Source organism: Perissodus microlepis, chromosome 1 (genome assembly GCF_051167445.1).
Source record: "Perissodus microlepis isolate ML-2025 ecotype Zambia chromosome 1, ASM5116744v1, whole genome shotgun sequence".
Lineage (NCBI taxonomy): Eukaryota > Metazoa > Chordata > Actinopteri > Cichliformes > Cichlidae > Perissodus > Perissodus microlepis.
In genome coordinates, this window is record NC_140461.1 from 6,362,673 (window position 1) to 6,382,621 (window position 19,949).

A 19,949-nucleotide genomic window follows, 5' to 3' on the forward strand; every position below is an offset into this window, starting at 1 on the left:
GTGCATTTCATTTTTCAGCTTGGGATTACATTGATCTAAGCTGTGCCGTCCCGGATGAAGTCGGGGTCAGCGTACTTTAATAAGAAACTGTTTGCAATATTTGGTCTTTATTACAATATAAGAAGATTCTTATTTACATAATTATTTACATAATTATGAAGAATGTAGCGCGCATACTGTGTTGATTATAAGCAATGATATTATTATTTTACCTGACAGCTCAGACACACATACGCTGACGGCGACATCATACAAGCAGGAACAAGTGCACAATCCTCCCACTGCATCTCGGTGTTTGAAAGACAGTACCATCTGTACTCATGTTTTCACACTAATGCTCGCTGCCTTTTCAAGCCTCAGCGAGAAGAAATAAATGGCTGCTTAATACCACCACATAAGCGTAATGAATCAGAGCTTCACTCCTCATGACAGGATACAGTGACGAGCTACCTGCACCATCTGCCGATTGTCAGTTAGACAAAGAGCTTTCGTCAGTACAGTATGCTTTAGATGTGCCTTGTTAGGTAGTGGTTATCTCAGTGAGAAGCCTCAATCCCAAAGGTGTTAATCTTGTCCTAACCACTGAACTATAATAGATCACACGCTGTTCCTCTCCTTTACTTTATTTCTGAAATAGCACTCAGTGTTTAGCTTTTCTTTTTATGGGTTACCATTTCTTGTCGGTGCTCTGAGTCAAGGGGGAAAAAAACACTGAGCCTGTTTCCAAATAGTACTCTTTTTTTTCATATTCTCATCTGTCACCCCACAAAAAATGCAGCAACAATATTGAAAAGAGTGTGGTCACATGTGTATCCACCTCATCCTCTTTTTGAATTCTATGTGTTATTTTCTGGCAACTTTGTATCAACTATTTCTTAAAAGGAGGCTCTACAGGCATCTTACAGTGCCTCTAAATCATTTTTAAGTCGCATTAATGCCTTTTAAAATATATACATGAAATTTATATAGTTTTGAACTAGATTTGCAATATAAACTACACACTAACATTGGCAAGATAAATTGTGTCTGTTCATCCAAAACTGATTGATTTTGGAGCGTGTCCACAGTGCATTTACAGTATTGCTCTAACCCTCCTCACCCCTTTACAGCAGGCTACATAATCCTTTAAACCATGTAAGTGACTGTCAGTCTAGTGACTTTTAAAGTGCTGAAATAATTGGAGATAAAGCCAAGTTAAATTTGTAACAGTTCTTATAATGGTTAATCACTGGGCGGTATTTTAGGGAGTGGGTAACACGCTCAGTGTTACAAGATTTATTCTCACTCATTCTTCATTTTATAACACATGAATATGTAGACCAAAAACCAGTGCTTAGACTTCAAGGTTTGACTGCTATATCCTTACTTATTCTGGCATAGCCATTAGCTTATGATGTTTAATGTTAGGGAATCGTTTTAAATTTTGGGTGTGTGTTTAGTTTTGCGACTGTATGACTCTTTTCCACTTATACCACTGTTAGACTACATTTTAACTGTTAGTATTATGCCATAATTGTTACTTGTGGGCGCACTAGGTGTGCTCTTCACTCACATGTTCGCACTAAAAAAACAATGAATGGTCCAAAGTGGTTTTTGTGCCATGCAAACCCTTCCCCCAAACATGAGTGTGGAAATCCTGCTGCTTTCTATAAATGCGCCAGCCTCCAGTTCAGTAGCTGTCCCAGCATAACATATCCTTTTTTTTTTTCCCCTGTGATGTGGATTGTATTCCCAAAGTCTCCTTTTGCTGTTGAAGACTGTGTAATGCTTCTCAAACTGAAATGGGCTACAATTATCACAATCTTTATGGGCTGAGTATACATTTCCACTAAAGCGTGACTTGGCTTTCCCCTTACCCTCGCTCTCCCAGTCACTACAAAGTCCTCACTAATAAAACATAACCCTTCCAGTGAGGAACTGGTTTCATCTCCTCTCCCAGGCCCTATTTTGGCTTGTGATAACACAGGCAAGAGCGTGCTTGGCTTTTTGCACATTAAAGCTGATGGTGGTGGTGATATTGGCGGAGGTGGTGGTGCTGATGGTGGGAGGGGCGGCACTGATCTGCCATCTTTTATGTCAGTTGGTGCCTCAGAGGAGAGTGATGTCTTCACCAGATGTTCTCTTCTATTTTATTAGCATATAAAAACCTGTAAACCCTTCCCAATGCTTTTGGCCCGCTGCCGTTTTGGCTTGTACTACCTCTCTGATAGGATTATTTTATAGTTCCATTTAGCCATGCAATTGAGATATCACAGGCTGTTTCTTTATCCTTTTTACCTTAGCCACACAGGTGGAATGTGCATCATAAGTGCCATTATGGATGTTAATTGCATATTCACACAGAAGCTCCCTGAGGCTGTAGTGAATCGGTCAGCTTTAATGTACAGAAGATGAAAGAGATGGAGCAATTAGAGCTATGTGGTTAATGTCAATGCATAGTCAGGAGTAAGAGTAAGTCCAACTGAGCAGAATGGTTTTCTTTTGCTGTATATACAGGATGGATGTGGCCTCATGATGTCACCAGTTGGTTTGCGTAGTCCTCTTTTGAATCCTAAAGCTGAGTTTTTTGGCAGTCACCGTCTTGGGTGCGTTTTTGTTTGTTTGTTTTTTTGTTTTTAACTGGATATGAAAAACAAGCAGTAGGTCTGACTGAGAAACCAAGGACACTGCACACTCACAGGGTAACTACTTGCCAATCTCAAGGTAGCCATGCTTATTCTCTATTTATCTTCTAATCAATTATACTCTAATTCAGGACCTGATAGACATCATTTTCTATTAGATATCATGTCAAAGACCATTAACATGTGACTGAGACTATTAACTCATCAGCAAAGTGTTTATTGAGGTTTGAATTCAAGAAGTTGGGTCATTCTGTCATAGCTTTTTATGGATTTGAACTTGATTTTTCAACCAAAGGAGTCTTCCCCTTTAACAGCAGATTGGCATCACTTTTTAGACCTAGAGCCTCTAGCTATTTATATACCATCTATACCCGCACAGCATATGCAGTCTAACTGGAATTAGTGTGCAAAGTTTGTATAATGGTAGGGCAGCCTTCATTAGCTTGACCAATTATCTTACAATCAATTTAATAACAGATCGAATTCCTGCTTGGTTGATCTAAAATGTAACGCTTCCCCTTTTGCCTTCATTGATGTCTGATTTCTGGACCCTCTGCCCGCAGGTGTTTTTGGTGACAGTATGGTACTGGGAGTTTTATATGCTGCCCCTCTCCTTTGTTCTGCTCATCTCGTGGAACTACCTACAGATCCAATCTGGACGGGTCAGCCAGGATGTGGTGAGTTGAGAGCAGCTTTGTCAGCCTTATCCATCTTCTCCTCTTTCTGCCAAATGACCTGCTGGCTCTTATTCACGCTTCTTATTTCTTTATTTTGTAGAAAAACAGCCTCTTAAGCCACATTTTGTTCTCATAATTAAAGGCTGGTATGTTTCCATAGCAACCCGTCGCACATGGCTACATAATACATAATAATAAAATAACACATAATACATAAGCATTGAAAACTCACTGAATAGACTAATGTAACAGACCATTATAGCCTAAGCTAATTTACAGCGCTTGTCCTTTACTAACGCAGTTTTCTTTTTTCCCGTTCCTCCTCTAGTTTTTGTCCTCGGCTTCACTGTAATTGGCCTGCTGCCCTGTTCTTGTTGTGACTGGTCAGATTAGAAAAAAAGTTTTTATCTCCTACGATGTCACAAGGTCACAATGCTCCCTGCTTTTTTCCCCCCAATGTAACACTCTGAAGAAGTATTGAATGTGAAACACAAGGTCTGTTTAGAGAATGCATTAATGGTAGTTCAACACAGAATACATGGTAGCAAATTTTATACACCCAGCTCTGCTCACACAACAATACACATTCAGTTAATGTGTTGACTATTTTTTTCCCCAATTAATTAACTTTTCAGGTGATCTGTGTAAGAAAATTGTAAAACATTAGTATTATTATTTTTTTTAATTTGACTAAAGCATATACAATCATACATAAGTCAAATGATCGGTTGATTATCAAAATAAGTAACAATTTAGAACATTAAAAATAGTGGGCAAATTTTTTGCAGAAAACATTATCGGCTCTATATGTAAGTATATGTAAGTATACAGTCTATATGTCCTCAAAGAACCAGATCTGCATGTTGATCAGATCGTGCACATAGATTCATTTGTCACAAGGAAGCATAGGGTAAAGATTTATAGAATTTACTTTGGAAATCAATGCAACGCCCTCCGCAACTGATTTAAAGTTTTTATTTCTAACTATGAAACAATAAAAGTTAAAGTTTGGTCAATAAACAAGCAAACATTATAAAACTCATCATATACAAACTCTGAGCATATTTGGGTTTAACTATATATCATGTCCATTTCAAACCTGAAAACACACAAATTTGACAAATCTATCATGTGAAATAACCTACATGGATTTTTTTTTTTTTAAGTGCAGCATCCTGTTACAGATCAGAACAAAAGGTCAATGTTGGAGTAAAGATTTTTTTTTTTTGCCATGTTGTGGGCAGCAGAAGCAAGGTTTAGACATAACACTGATATATGGCAAGAAGCGTTTTTTCTTGAGTTGGAAAAATGTGCATGTTTATGCTCATTGTAGCCTGAAAATAGCCAGGCAACTGCTGGGGGTTTGACTTCTTAATGCTGCACTAGCTAGATGCTCATTTTAGGTAGTAGGCTAAGATGAGATGATCGGGGTGCGAAACTAAAACAGTGAAGATGAGAGCGGAGAAACAAAAACAATGAGCTGAATCTGCTAAAACACACAGCACCGCTAAGTGGGGTCATTCTAAGTGGGCTTGACCTGTTGAGCTATTTCTCTCGCATACAAGCAATTGTGATCCGGTGCTGATGGAAAGGTATTAATTAGCTATTAGTTCCTGAAAAGTCCACTGTGTCCTGTGTTGGTCAGATTTTCTGCAAAGTGTTTCAGGAGACTGATCTCAGGGTCATCTCACAGTCCCAGTGAGACGAGCTTTATTAAGTCTGATAATGAAATTCTCATTATTTCACCTCTCCGTTGCAATTATTTCTTTCAGACCAACTTGGATTTGGCGGATGAGGATGAAGACGATGAGAAGGTATGCGCCTCTGCCAGGTGTTTGCTGACTTTTGTATGCTGCTCAATAAAAAAAGAATTTAGCTTCATTTTGTTCATGTTGACAAAAGGTATCTCCCTCTGATCTATGGGTCTGTGTTGCTAAGCTTTTTATTCAGTACTAAATCTTCTGATGCATTTTGATTCCTGTCAAGCACCAGTTGTATTTTTTTGTAAACTTGTGCTTACCAAAAGACATTTGAGCTTAATGAAGACCTCACCAACCCGTTTCCACTTGTCAAAACACATTCATATGCAAATAGAGGGGTGGGGAAAAGGGTTCTGCTGCATTTGCAAAGTCCCTCAGCTTAACACACCATATAATACCATCAATATGGAACTAATGACGGCACTTAGACATGCTTTTTCAGAGCTCATTTTGAAAGTTTATCTTGAAAGTGTTAAAATGCTTTCAGGCAATGAAATATTTCTTCAGGGTGACAGGAGTTTATTGTGGACATTTTGAATGGCCGGCATTGGCCTGATTTAAAGTGGTTCTCATACTGGTTCCAGTGGGAACATGACCCTTAAATGGCTGAAGTGGTTTAGTGCAGTGATGGATACTTCACTGAGGTGAAGCGAGATTTGCCTCACATGTGGTTTTTCACATTGAATCACTGTGCATCTGGAATATCCTTTTGCCCTGTCCCCCAATAACTAACGCTGCCCCCCCCACCATCCACACATACCGCAGATCCTCTCTTTGGACCTATAACCCTTCTTTAGTCTCAACGCATTTGATGTGGACATGTCTCTGTCTGAAGTCTGGCGCTCACTCCAGAGATCTTCAGAGGATCTGGCCTCCTCTGTTTACTTAAAAGCCATTTTTCCTCCTGGGATCTGGAGCAGCCTGAGAACGATACTCTGTCTCTTTCATAATGCGATGTCCAGTCCTTTCACATCTTAACTTGCTTTTTTTTCCCTTCTTTTTTTATTTTTGCATTCACATTTTGCAGACACTCTTCATTAGAGTTGAATGAGTGTGTTTACGGGTTTGGTTTCCTGGTATTGATCAAAGCTGTGGTTTTGGAAATGTTGTAGCTATCAGTCTGTGCAAACAAAGCTGAACAGGCACGGTTAGTTTATACTCGAGCCTGCAAATTCCCACAGAAGTTTTGTTGTTTAATCTACTTTCAAGTGTCCATACTTTATTTCAAATGTGTAATAAATAATACTGAAGTCCAGTACAAACTCTATATACAAGAGATTATTTTATTCAGCCCTTATTTTTAATTTATTATTATTATATTTAGAAGGGAGAGCAAAAAGTGGTGGATATTGCACCATAACATTTACTAAGTAACTCTCTTAGCAAAAACCAAAGCTTGTTTGGTGCTGATTGCAAGAATTAAGAGTAATTTAATGAGCTGCACGTCTGTCAGTCTGTCACAAGCTATTACTGCAGGAATATTGTCAACCGGTGCAAAACCTTTAATTAGAACCATGAAGACACGGTCCTTCATTTTTAATTAGTACTTAAAACAACACAGTTTACACTATTACTGTTCATTACCTTTTTTAAATTCACATCTTTGAGAGAGCTTTATTCTTTTTGCTAAAAATATTTTTGCTCCAAATAAAATTAGCCACATTAGGCAAAAACTGAAGATGCTTTGTATTTCTTAATTATTTTTTTTTTGTTGTTGTTGTTTTTGGGTTTTTTTGCAGTTTTTTTCATGACCACTGTGTTGGCTTTGAGTGTTTTCCAAAGCAGATTTTTCTTTGTCTTTTTTTTTTTTTCTTGCTGCTTTAGGAGTCCGAGAGGAAAGGGCTCATCGAGAAAATCCACATGGTCCAAGACATCATCCTCACCGTTCAAAACCTTCTCGACGGGATCGCTTGTTTAGGGGAGAGGATTAAAAAGTAAGAGATAACAATGTATTGTAATTTCAGAACTGTATCCATTTGATTTTTCCAATTCAGGAATCAGACATGTTTATGACTGACTTTAATTTTGTCATTTTCCTGAAATGTGTTAATAATTATGCATCATTTATTTTTGTTGTTCTATGTTTTAATATTGCTCTAAGAAGTACTGTACTTTATGTTTATTTTCACTGAATTAATGCAGAAAGAAAATCCTTCCTTGACTCTGACTGATGTTTTCTTATTTGTCAGCATGTTCAACTGGACCATGCCGTTCCTGTCAGCCTTGGCTTTGTTGGTGTTCATCACTGCAGCAATTATCACATACTTCATCCCTATACGCTACATAGTTTTAATATGGGGTGAGTTGTAGATGTGGTAATTATTTCATTTCTTTTGTGTTCATTGTTTTGTGTTGATGACAAAAATCTTTTTCCACTATTGTAAGTGTTTGTCGTAGAAAAAAGCCCCTCCTCTACTTTTATTTTCATCTCTTTTGTTTGAATCTTTCTATTATCCAGCAGCTCTGTAAGGCCAAAGGAGTATTTGCTCCATATGTTTCCGGCTGTGTCTTTTTAACATTTGCAGCTTATTATGTCAGTGATGTTGACTATGATGTATATCCTATTGTTAAGACTTTTACTGGATAAATTTATTGGCTGAATGACTGGAGTGTAAAGTGGTGTAAGTCTTCCAGCTATAAAAAGTGACAATAACACAACAAAAAAGGCACATACTGGGGATACTCAAAGCAATATTTCTTGGACAGCATGAGTCTCCCCTGCAAGTATTTGTTTGTATGGAAACAAAGAGCACAGCCACAGGAGACTAGTGTTAATGATATGTTGGTGTGAACTTTTGTTTTAGGTATCAATAAATTCACCAAGAAATTACGGAACCCGTACAGCATTGACAACAATGAAGTGCTTGATTTCCTGTCGAGGGTGCCTTCAGATGTGCAGAAGGTAAGCTCCGCTGGATCAGCCGGCCAGGAAGCCCAAAATCCCAGAGCCAGCTAGCTTTGCATCTTACTACAACAACTCCCAGGCATTCTTTACTCTTGTCTGTATAATTAGCTCCATCTGTATAATTATGTAGCCCTGTATAATTTTGGTTGTGTTTTGGTCCCGATACATCCCTGGTGGAGGTCTGCTGCTTAGCAGCTTTGTAACGCAGGCTGTTCCCAGGCTGAGACGGGAGACGCTGCTGCTGCTGCTGCTGGTGTCTCCTGTTCGTACTTACCAACACTTCAGCTTCAAAAGCTGTCGTGAGTGTTATGGGGTCCTACAGAATCTTACATTCAGTAAGATTCAAAATGGTTACCTTGCACCTATAAGCTATATAAACATTGTTTTTTAAGTGAGTACTATTCAAAAGTTTCTTTTTCATTCCTCCTCTTGCACATGATCTCCGTGCTGACCTCTCCTCTCTTTCTTCCCACTCTCCTTTCTGTCTTCTCTCTTTTTACCCGCCGTCGTCTCTGCTCCTCACAGTCTCTGTCTCTCTAAGCTGTTTGACCCCGTTTGTCTCTTCTCCTTCTACAATGCCCTTGGGCCACTGGGTTGCGTAATGGTGACTTTCCAGTATCTCTGTTTTGTTGTTATTGTGTATGAACGATGACTATGGGTCTCCCTCTCAGTGCTGGTAGTGACAGAACTTTCTTCTTCTCATTTGCAAAAAAATATTACAACAAGTGAAGAAAACACATTTTAATTTTACTTAATGATGAAAGTATCCTAAACTTTTAAACTAATCTTTTTTTCTTTTTTTGACCACTGTGTACAAAATAATATACCGTTCCATTATCAGAATATCAAAGTACGCACCCTGTAATGAACCTTAAGAACTGGCTGCTTTTCACTTCATAAATGGGAAGAATTTAAACTCCTCGCTTCTGTTGAGTGATGTCTGTTGTTGTCTAAGGTACTTTTGTTTGATATTTTAAATTTATAAAATGTGATGATTTCCAGGTTCAGTACAGTGAGCTGAGAGGGAGCAGGAAGAAGAAAGTCTTGTAGAATGCACTGTGGATGGAAGACTGTATGAATACTGGACCCGATGCTGCTGTGTGTGGGATTCCCACCTAAAAACACTTTCAGGAGGATGGAGGAACTGCCTGAGCGCTGCGGTCTCTCACTTGGAGTTGGTTTCAGGTTGTTCAGCCGGCACGAATCCTCATTCACTGCCTCATTCAACCAGCACCTAAACAGCTTTCAGCCAAAGATGTCCTTACTGAGGACTTTTCACAGATTACTTTAAATATTTACTAATGTCTGTGCATTCTATGTACAGTTTACTCTTAAAGATTGATAATTAGAAGCTGCTTTAATTTATATTCTTTGCCTCGGGCTGTGCCATCTGGAACTCAACTGTAATATTGGTTTGTAATATGATGATTATACATGTTTGTCCTGTACATATTTTAATTTACGTAACATACTTAAAATCTTTTATGCAATTTAAGAATAATCTTTACAGTAAATTTCGAATTAAACACGTTACTTAAAAAAGGTATATTTTTCTGGAAGTGCAAGGTCTCTGGTTTTAAATGTTAGTGATGATTTACAGGCACAATTATTTTAACTTGCACCTTTTTATATGTTTATATAAAGGAATAATGTAAAGTTGGCCACAAATTATGCATCATATTCCTTTATCTTTAAGCATAGATAAAGTGATATGCTCATAAAATGGTGACTAATTTTATTTTTGCATGATATATGGGCTTATTTTTACATGCAAGGATATGTGCCTACATTAAGTTTTTAGATTGCTTTCATGCATTCTATACAGAGGACTGTACTCTGTTGTTTTTACTCTTTGCTTGTTAGTGGGGTGGGGCCACTTCTGTACACACTTTATTTATTATTGGCAATCACTGAAGAAGACTTTGTGTCCTTCATTTCTAACGGCAATAAATCTGCACACAAACACTTGGCGGTATGTTATCTGCCTCTACTCTCTCAGCTCTGTGCTGCATCTCTTTGAATTCATCTGCAAGCATCATCTATCCTCTCCCTGCTCCCTTGCTGCAGGATTGTGGGCGTCTAACAGCACCGTTTCAGAGCCCCCTCTCTTCATTAGGCTTTCATGAAGCAAGGCAAAGCCGTGCGAGACCTCACCGGCGCCCGGGCTCCCCGCTGCGTTGATGGCCCTTGGGCGTCGCCACAAGCAGGAGGACCTGCCTGACCTCCTCTCAGCTGCTGTGACGAGATGCCTGCAGCCAGCATCCTATCAAGCACAGCAGCCAGACAATCCTCTGGTACCGGGCTGCACACGGCTCAGGAGGTGGATTTTAAAACCAGCCACAAGCAACAACAGCCTCACTAATTTAAGGATTGGAGAATTGGAATAGTTAAGATGTTGCTGTTCCGAGTAATACCCTGGGTTTTATGGCTTTTAAGTCAGAGCGCGTGGGCTCTCAGTTAGCTGCCTCTTAAATGAGAAATGAGGAAAATTAGAGGAAACCTGGTCTCAAGTAATACAAGAACAATATTTTTGTATACATTTTTTTACAAATCTATTTGAGGATTGACCTCATTAGAAGCTTAAGATATCGCATTTGAGTATAACTGAGTCTTGTTAACATTGTATTGTTTCATTAAAAACACTTCCTGTTGACAAATAGCTGCTCAGTGCAATATGCATATAATAACCTGGACGGTGCTACACAATATATGCAATAATTTGATGATTTGTCCAACTGTCTGAGGACAGAAGGTGTGGAGACTGTGGCAGGTGATGACCTGTATATCTCTTCATCTAGTTATAATGTTGATTTGGGTATTCAATATTAATAACCTGCTGTCAAGGACACTGGAAGGACATTTCAATTTGACACTTATAGGCTCAGCATGAATATGTATAGGCAGCAAATGGCTTCAGAATTACCAAGTAAAATCATGGTTCACATGTGGAGACTAATGTGATGTGGCACCTGCATTATGATGAACCACATATACTGTGGCCAGTAGGTCTCGAAAGGCTTGTCATAACTCAATATCGGACCAGAGAACATTCAGCTGTGCCTGTGTTTGGATGTGTACAGAGAGCCGCGCTGCACGTGAAGCTGTGGATGCGCAATATTATCCTTAACGGTTTTTATTAAGTCATTAATAACTAAATCCAGTATGAACTCTGTGTGCGTGTATGCGTGTGTGCGTGTGTGTGTGTGTGTGTGTGTGTGTAGGTGGGAAAATGATCTAATGGGCAACAGCACTTAAATGATTCCCATCACTGCACAAGACTTTTTGCTTAGCAGGAAGCTGTTTGCACCTTCACTCACAGCAAGCTCAACTGCTTGGCTTGTGTCTCAATTTCTATGTCAAGTCATATGACATTTTATTTTAACCTCTGGCTGCCTGTCAAAACTTTAGTAATATGTATGACTATGTTTGTTTTTTGTTTTTTTTTAAGTATGTTGAACGTGTTTACCTCTGCACAGAGATCTTATTGGTTCCAATAAAAACACAGCTCAGATCAATGCATGTAGTCAGCTACTTGTAAAATAGTGTGATCACATCTGTTCATTTTTTCAGCTGTGTCTTCCTGTTTCCAAATATTACCTCTCATCACAAGAGATGTATAATTATCACAAAATTGTTCTGATGATGAGAATAATTATCATTACCATCATTGCTGTTGACCTCTTGCCAGCAACTGTTAATCAGCTAATATGTTTTGATAAAGTAGGCTGGCTGGGAATCAGATCAGCACGTTGAAAGTTATCAATTTCAGTTAGATAACAGTCTCCAGACAGTGTGTCACATTGTCAAAGAAAACAAAGCACCATCTTGGGATTTTGTAGTTTCAAGGGATTTTTAGACACTTTGTTAATGTAAAAATGTTTCTTTTTTAAAAGCCTGGTATATTTCCCATTTATTTGACTATTATTATTAATATGGCTCTAGTTTGCACCTATGCTCTAGAAATGTCTCTTTACCGCTTTCATCAAATATGAATATGACATTTGGTCAAAAATTTAAAAAGTCTTATAAAAAGCAAGCACAAAAAGACCAGGGACTTGTACACCAAAGAGCTCTGTCTGGGGAACCTCGCCAACTGACCCACAAACGCATTCATTCACACTCAGCCGTTGCTCCAGAATACGCCTGATGTAGGTCTGCTATATTGCATCACTAAAGTGCTTTGATTCCATTAATTGAGGCAATTTTTGGAAGTAGTGGCACTCTGCCTTCTAACATACCTGATATATTTATCACACTACATGCCTAATGTGCCCAAGTTCAACTGAATCATGCCTCATCCCACCTCCTTGAGAGGGCCAGGTAATGGGATACTTAACCAGACCCTGGCAAAGTACACTATGATCACATTTGTCAAACAAACTGGTCTTTGTGAGGCTAAAAAAATCCTTCTGGCACTACCATGAGTTGCAACTTGAGGCTGACTTCTAAAGCAAGTCTTCCAAACCTCGAGTTAGTTATAGAGCTTTTCTGTTGTTTGTGTTTGTTGAGATGGTGCCTTTTGAAGCATCTCTTGTAAAATTTGTAATGTAATTAGGGGTACATTTCGTATCATTTCAGTGTTTTATTTTTTTCAATATATGGTAAATGGCCTGCATTTGTATAGCGCTTTTCTAGTCCATAGGACCCCAAAGCGCTTTACACTACATTCAGTCATTCACCCATTCACACACACATTCACACACTGGCGATAGCAAGCTACATTGTAGCCACAGCTGCCCTGGGGCGCACTGACAGAGGCGAGGCTGCCGGACACAGGTGCCACCGGGCCCTCTGACCACCACCAGTAGGCAAACATGGGGTTAGTATCTTGCCCAAGGATATTTGGCATGCAGCCAGGAGGCAGCCTGGGATCAAACCACCGACCTTCTGATTAGTGGCTGACCTGCTCTGCCACCTGAGCTACAGCCAGTATCGTAAAAATCTATTAATTTCCAAGTTTAAGCTCAATTATTTTAACTGTAATAGACAAAAGTCGTGTCATAGAAGACATGAATGGAAGGCTACACAATGCTTTACAGTGTTACTCCAAGTAAAATTGAAGTTTTCATATTCTCCTGAGAACCAAGGAAAAAAGAATCTTCCCCTTGAACTTTTTTGTGATTTACTTCCTCTTTGGAGCTAAAAGAGGCCACCCGAACACATAAGATATCAGTGGAAAGCCTAGGATGTCCTCTATTTAGTAGCTCAAATAAGTTAAAAGATATTGACCAAAAACCAATGTCTATTACAGAGGACAGAAATGAATAGGCTAGTTCTCAGGAGGATCTACACTCATGGGACACTTTATTAGCTACAACTTACCAATACTGTGCTGGAACCAATTTTACCTTCAGAACTGCCTTAATTCTTCGTGGCACAGATTCAACAAGGTGCTGGAAACATTCCTGAGATTTTGGTATGAGAGCATCACACAGTTGCAGATTTGTCAGCTGTATGTCCATGATGTGAAGCTTACTCTCCACCGCACCCCAAAGTTGCTCCATTGGACTGAGATCTGATGACTGTGGAGGACATTTGGGTGCAATGAATTTATTGGCATGTTCAAGAAACCAGTTTGTGAAGATCTTAGCTTTGTGACGTTATATCCTATTTGTAACGAGTTATCCTGCTGGAAGCTGTCTTCAGTAAATGGGTATACTGTGGTCATAAAGGAGTGGGCATCGTCAGCAACACTTGAACTTCAGCAGATTATCTTGACAATGTCTACACTGCATTGCTGCCATATATTTGGGTGACTGAATACTTGCATTAAACAGTTAAATATGATTATGAATGGCACCACAAAAATGGGTTTTGTTCTAGTGTTTGAACTGTACAGATTTTTGGAAAATCTAGTTCAGATAGCAGTTTAGATACAGCTATCTGTAGCACTGTTGAAGCAAACCCAATACTGGAAGACTTAAAGGAGCTTTAAGGTGAATTACTGTAGACTCCGTTAGAAGGAATCTAACATTTTAAAGCATATTCTGCCCACAAGGTCTGAATCAAAAATTCTGAATGTCAGGCACACTGGCAACAAATCTGAAATGTCACGGAGAGATGAAGCATCTAGCAAGTCGGAAATATCTGTGAGTGGCTGAACACAACAAGAAATAATTACCAAAGGGTAAGACTACAAGCAAACAGCCAAAATAAAAAAAAGTCATTTTTTTTTCCTGCTGTATGCTATATCAGTCAAATAGTAAGACATATGTGCATTGGTTTTGCATTTAAAGTGATTTGTCTGCAATTTGTTTTTAATTCAACAGATTTTTTTAAATCAGTACTCAGTACACGTCCAAAGAACTGCTTTGCAACTCAGACAATGAGGCCATCTAAAGAAACAGAATGGGGGTTTCTAGAACAACTTCACCCACTTCCAAGGTGCATGGAGAAGAACAAGAGGTTGAAGCTACAGCAGCACTTGCAGAATAGGGGACAGCTTTATTATAATAACCAGTAGGTTTCAGCCTTTTTAAGGCTATTCTTTACGACAAGTGTTAGTTAAGCCTGAACCTCTTTGAACATCCAAAGAAATGCACAAAAAGACATGTGTTGTCAGTACTACAGCACTAGGAAGCATTTCAATATAAATGTCATTTTATAGAAACACCTTGGCAAGTTTTTTTTTTTTTTTTACTTCTCACAATTCTTTTCCTTTGTCAATCAACATTCATTAGTTGTATGTATTAATGAGCATGAGTTTGACCATGTGGACACACCACACTTCTTCTACCACCCCCCTGTAGTTTCTACAATCCCACAGGGAGTCTGGGTCCAGGTAAATCACAGGCGCAGTGTGCACTAGCTGTGCTGCTGCCCACAGGCTGTGGCTCGACTGTGATGTCCCGGAGCAGGCCAACATCAAAGACCTTGATCCAAATGAGCCTGGGGCAATGAACAGCTCAGAGCTCTGATTGACAGAGGAGATGCAAAATAGTTTTTGTGAGAACGACACAGTGATGTTATGTTGGCCTTTTGTCTGTGTTTGTTGTTGTTTTGCATCAGATACTCACTAAATATACTACAGATTTCCCCCCTAAAATTCTGTTAAAATCAGCACTGTCAGGTAAGATACACAGTACGTATTGACCCACAGAGAAAAGTTCTGTGCAAGACAGTAGACCTTGTTGTGGCCTCCAAAACATTTGAATTCAATTGAAGCACTTAGAGGCGTTTTTGTCTTTGTTGCCATATTTAAATCTGAAGTGTTTATTTTTGTCTATAGCTTTTGCTCCTTTTCAACTGGGAGGATCCATTGATGTTCGGGATGTGTGTGATGCACCTATTCCATTGTGCAATTATTTAAAGTAATTACATCAAAACACATTTGTATTTGAATTTTTTTTTAGCCATAAAAATAAACTTTCAGAAATGCTAAACTCTCAGTAAGACGTTAAGATTTCTGTTGTTTTATCTTAAAGATTAAAGGTTGGGGAAAATATTTTGTGTCATAAACAAATCTCAAATAAAAACCAAAAAATGTCTTAGTATTTGTGGACTTTCCTGGCACAAAATGCATTTGTTCCTTCTGAGGATGTTAAATTTGAAACCACTAAATAATTTCTTGAAATAGCTAGACACTGGCATTTTTAGTAGTCAGCACTCAAACTACATTGTGCTATATTGTTTATTTATTAAAGGCAATTTTTAGATGTGGATAAACACTCATTTGGTCATGTGATGCAGCACTTAAGTACCAGTTTCTGACCTCCCCAAACAAGGACCCCATTGGTTGTTTGTGCAGCCTGTTATTAAGATCTTTAGTTATGTTTCAAAGTTGGAAAACCTCTTGCAACCATTTGAATCAGTTCATATAAAATGTTTTCTAGTATTATCTTTAAAGTGGCCAACCTAAGATCTATGGCTCGGCAGCAAGTGACTATAAAAGTACTGTCAATGTTCCATTTGATTGTGGCTGAAGCATGGCATTTCACTTATTTAGCCATTACGTTTAACAGTTTGTCCATTTCAGCAATTTATCCTTTCTTTTGAGGCATTGCAATTGTTTAGAAATTACATTTAGTAAGCTATTACAACTCATTTCTTTCCTTTTACAACAGTTTTGCAAAGTCTGGGATGAGGATCAGTCTTCGTAATCAAATCCTAATTTCTGCTCAGTCACATTCATTTTTCTTATCCTTATTGTTGTAGAAGCCATCTAGGGCACAGATATCCTAGAGTGAGGCAAGATTATGAGAAAGGTGGTGGATCGGCCCAAAACTACGCAGGATGATCTGTGGAGTTTTGGGCTGTTGGGACCACAGTCACAAAGAACACCACTTGTAACACACTGCTGTAATGAACTGAAGTCTTGCAAAACCGTGAGGTCCCCCATGCTCAAGAAGTCACATGTATACCCCAGTCTCCAGACTATAGGAAATCCAAAGAGTTGATGCTTCAAGTTGCCAAGCAGTAGCCAAAAAAGGAGTTTCTGTAAACATTTCAAATCAAATCAATTTATAACTTTTTAAAAAAAAAAATTTGTTTGATATTCTCTCTTCTGTCGCCTTGATTGTCGATTGATGTTGTGATTTGGTGTTGTATAAATACAGTTGAATTGAATTGTCTCTCACCATTAAAATTAAACTAGCCATAAAAAATAGAGAATGTTTATTTCTTTGTAAGTGAGCAAACTTATAAATTCAGCAGTGGATCAAATAATTATTTCCCCCACATGCAGCATAGTTGGTGAGGTGAACAACAGCTGAGGCCAACAATGTTGACCGACATAATTATTTAAGAAGCCTAAAATTAAAAAGAAACAACCAAGTTTGAAAATGCCCACTGCTCCACCCGACTGCACTGGTACACCGTTCAAAGGGTTTAAACAATGAAACCCTAATTTCAAAGTAATCAGCTCTTATATGTTAAAGGTTGCAATTTAACATCAATCAATCCATTTTCTCTTGCTTGTCCAGGTTGTGGGGGGTTGTGGACTAAGCAGAGTTGCCAAGATCTCCCCTATCTCTCCCCCACCACTTCTTAGTCATTAACAAAACAGTCAAGAGATATTGTTTCTGTCCATCGATGTGTCGCAGTTTTGTCCCAAGGTTTTGTTTTTGGACATGCCTATTACATGTCTCCTTTGAGATGTCCGGGAAGCATTCCAGATGATGCACAAAACACCTCAACTTGCTCCTTTAAATATGAAGGAGAAGTGGCTCTATTCTGAATATGTCCTGAATGACTGAGCTCCGCACCCCATCTAAGGACGGACGGAGGCAGCCTTGAGAGAAAGCTAATGTCTACCTCTTGTATTCTCAGTCTTATTGTTTTGTCACCACCAGTAAATGTTGTCAGTCTCCCACTCCACCCTCACCCAACCTGTGAATAAAGCCACAAGTTACCTCCATCTCTTGGAGCAATATCTCCTCCCCAACCCCAAATTTTGAGGCTAATAATCATACCTTCCACTGCCTCAAACTGAGCTTCAAGCTAACCGAGTGTGAGCTATAGGTCAGTGCTCAATGAAGCCAGTCTAAGGCATTTACACAATTTATTAACTATAAGAATTCTGTAATCTGTAATCATCAGATTTATCTTATAAATGTAAATCTTGTGAGTTTAGAAGTTTTATTTTCATCAAAACAAAATATTAAATTGTTTTAAAGGAATTAATAAATAAAAATTGACAAAAACATGAACCCTAACCCTAATTTACCACCTACAATATATACGTGCTAACATTAGCATACTAACACTTGCTTATATCCCATGTAATGGCACTTTGACCCTCAGGATGGAATAATGAGTCACTGTTATTCCTAGTCTTTGCTCAGTCTAAAATGAGAGGAGGAAAATGTGGCACTGCTAGGAGAGTGTATTTTCTGACACAGTCAGTCAAATAACAGACAGTCAGTTTAAAAAAATGCAACAATGGCTCAAACTCTCTATATTAAAGGGAAAGATGGCCAGGGTGTGTGTTTTAGCCTAACAATACTCTTTTGCAGAACTTACACTTCCTGGCACACTGCTTAGATCATCACCTTCCCACAGGCCCGGGACAATAGGCATCAGGTGTAACCAAGGACTAGAAGCCTAATCTGTGCCACAACAGGCAGAGATTATGCAGCTTCCAGCAGGTCATCACACAGGTAGGTTGTTGGATAATTTGTATCTGGTGATATTGGAAAGAGACACAAGTTGTTTTGATGTCCCTCTGGCATAAATGCAAAGGAAAACTAGGCAAAGAAGCAAACAGGATCCATAGCAACTGCTGCATGCCATTACCAAACAACAGCCACATCAGAACAGGCTATTGAAATCATACTTGACAGATGAATATGTTCCTTTGGCTGGTGAATCAGAAAGTTAAGTATTGATAGTGCTCATGATAAGTATTGTTTGAAGCAGGTGCAAAGCATGTTGAGAATTATGATATTAGGTCTTGGATCTGGCTGTTCTGGCCACTGGGGTCAGGTGTGGGATTGATAGAGTCCTTTCTGTACTGGAAGAATGAGGCTACTTTTCCATAATGCATGATGGAGGATTAATCGTAGGAGTGCTCAGGTTGTTATTAGCCTGTTTGAAGTTGTAGGCCATCTGTGGGTCAGTGTGCGTCCAGTTGATCCTGGCAGTAGACAGGGTCACTCCCTGTCTGCCTTTGCTGAAAGTGTTGGATGATTGCAAGTGGAACTACAGCCCTGACTGCTTTGAGAGGGAGCACCCGTCTGCCTCCCTCACTGCCCAGAGCATAAGAAACATCTGACTCTGTTCTGTTCTGACAGAGACCTATCAAATCCAGGTTCAGCTGTGGAATGCTTTCCTGCACAGGCAGTTCTATGACCTCCAAGTCACTGCAGCTGGTCTCTTTCAAGCAGATTCTCACAGGAGCTGTTGTTGGTGTACAGAAATGCTGCCGGTGATGCTAATGGTGTGTGGGACTCTTCTCAGCTTTCCTCCCATGGAGGATTTGCCTATGAGAGGCCAAGTAGGAGCAGCAGACTGGCAGGGGGAGTCATCTTCTGTCTGCAGGCCATACTGAAAATTGATGTCTGACTCAGTTCTGTCCAGAGCCTTTCTATTCTCCGCTGCAGGTGTATCTACAGAGATTTGGGGTCTGGACTGCAAGGCCAAAATACCCTTCTGAAAGAATGAGCCCAAGAAAAAGCTACTTTTTAAAAGCATCTAATCCCCCAAATGTTTTCTTTTTGTTTCATGCTGTTTAACTACACTAACCTTAGCCATTTCATTTTTCCTTGTTTTACAAATGGATTTTTCAGAACCGTTACCAAAAAGTATATGCTCAGATACAATACATGTGACCCAAATACTGTTTCTTCACTCTCTGATGACCTGAGCAATTGAAATCCCCTGTGCGCCTTTTATGACAAGCTGTTAAAGTTGTAGGAAAAGCTGCGTGTCCCTCTGTGAGGATGATAGACGGCTTATTGAAACTCTTGCATATGTAGAAGATGGTAATAGGTTCCTGTGGGAAATGTTGCCATGCCCGTGCCCAAGACAGCTCTCTAGTCAAAAAATGAATACTAAATTGTATGAAACAGACCAAGTCATTGTACAAACCCTTCATTCCTGCCCCTCAAGTAACATTTATTTACTGATGCATGAATATTAATTTGTTAAGCTTTCTCACTGAGTTCACTTTCTTTTATGGTTGCATCATGGTTTAAACATTTAGGTTTTCTATTTTTTAAGTAATCCATTTTTTGTTTGAAAATGAATGTGGAATAAATGGATTTTTGGTTCAGTTTTTTGTCCACATCTCCAGCCCTTAAGAAACTTTTTAAACATAATCAGATCTAGTGATTTATTGGTATTTAATATGTCCTCTTCTTGTCATAAAAATGTGTACCCTAATTTGTTCTATTTAATTATCACATAAAAACCTACTATACTGCCCATGAATCCTGGTCTCATATAAAGTGTAAAGATGAATTGTGAAAAGAATGTGTGTTTTCTCTCAAATGCTCCCCCCCTCAATCTCATCAGCCACCGTGATTAAGGTTTGGCATTGGGGATT

General features: G+C 39.0%; 1 protein-coding gene across 4 annotated transcripts in view; it reads left to right on the forward strand.

Moving 5' to 3' along the window:
* The window catches only part of LOC146393218 (multiple C2 and transmembrane domain-containing protein 2-like), a 52,356-nt gene extending 35,979 nt beyond the window's left edge, over positions 1–16,377 (forward strand). For 2 of the 4 annotated variants that reach the window (XM_084927993.1, XM_084928001.1), the window contains exons 18-22: positions 3,188–3,301; positions 5,074–5,115; positions 6,886–6,995; positions 7,251–7,360; positions 7,866–16,377. In XM_084927993.1, the coding sequence (XP_084784119.1) occupies positions 3,188–3,301; positions 5,074–5,115; positions 6,886–6,995; positions 7,251–7,360; positions 7,866–8,017 (528 nt within the window). In that variant the 3' untranslated portion in view covers positions 8,018–16,377. The remainder of the gene's footprint in view (positions 1–3,187; positions 3,302–5,073; positions 5,116–6,885; positions 6,996–7,250; positions 7,361–7,865) is intronic. The other 2 variants (XM_084928010.1, XM_084928017.1) reach the window with 2 other exon arrangements.
* Positions 16,378–19,949: the final 3,572 nt, after the last annotated feature.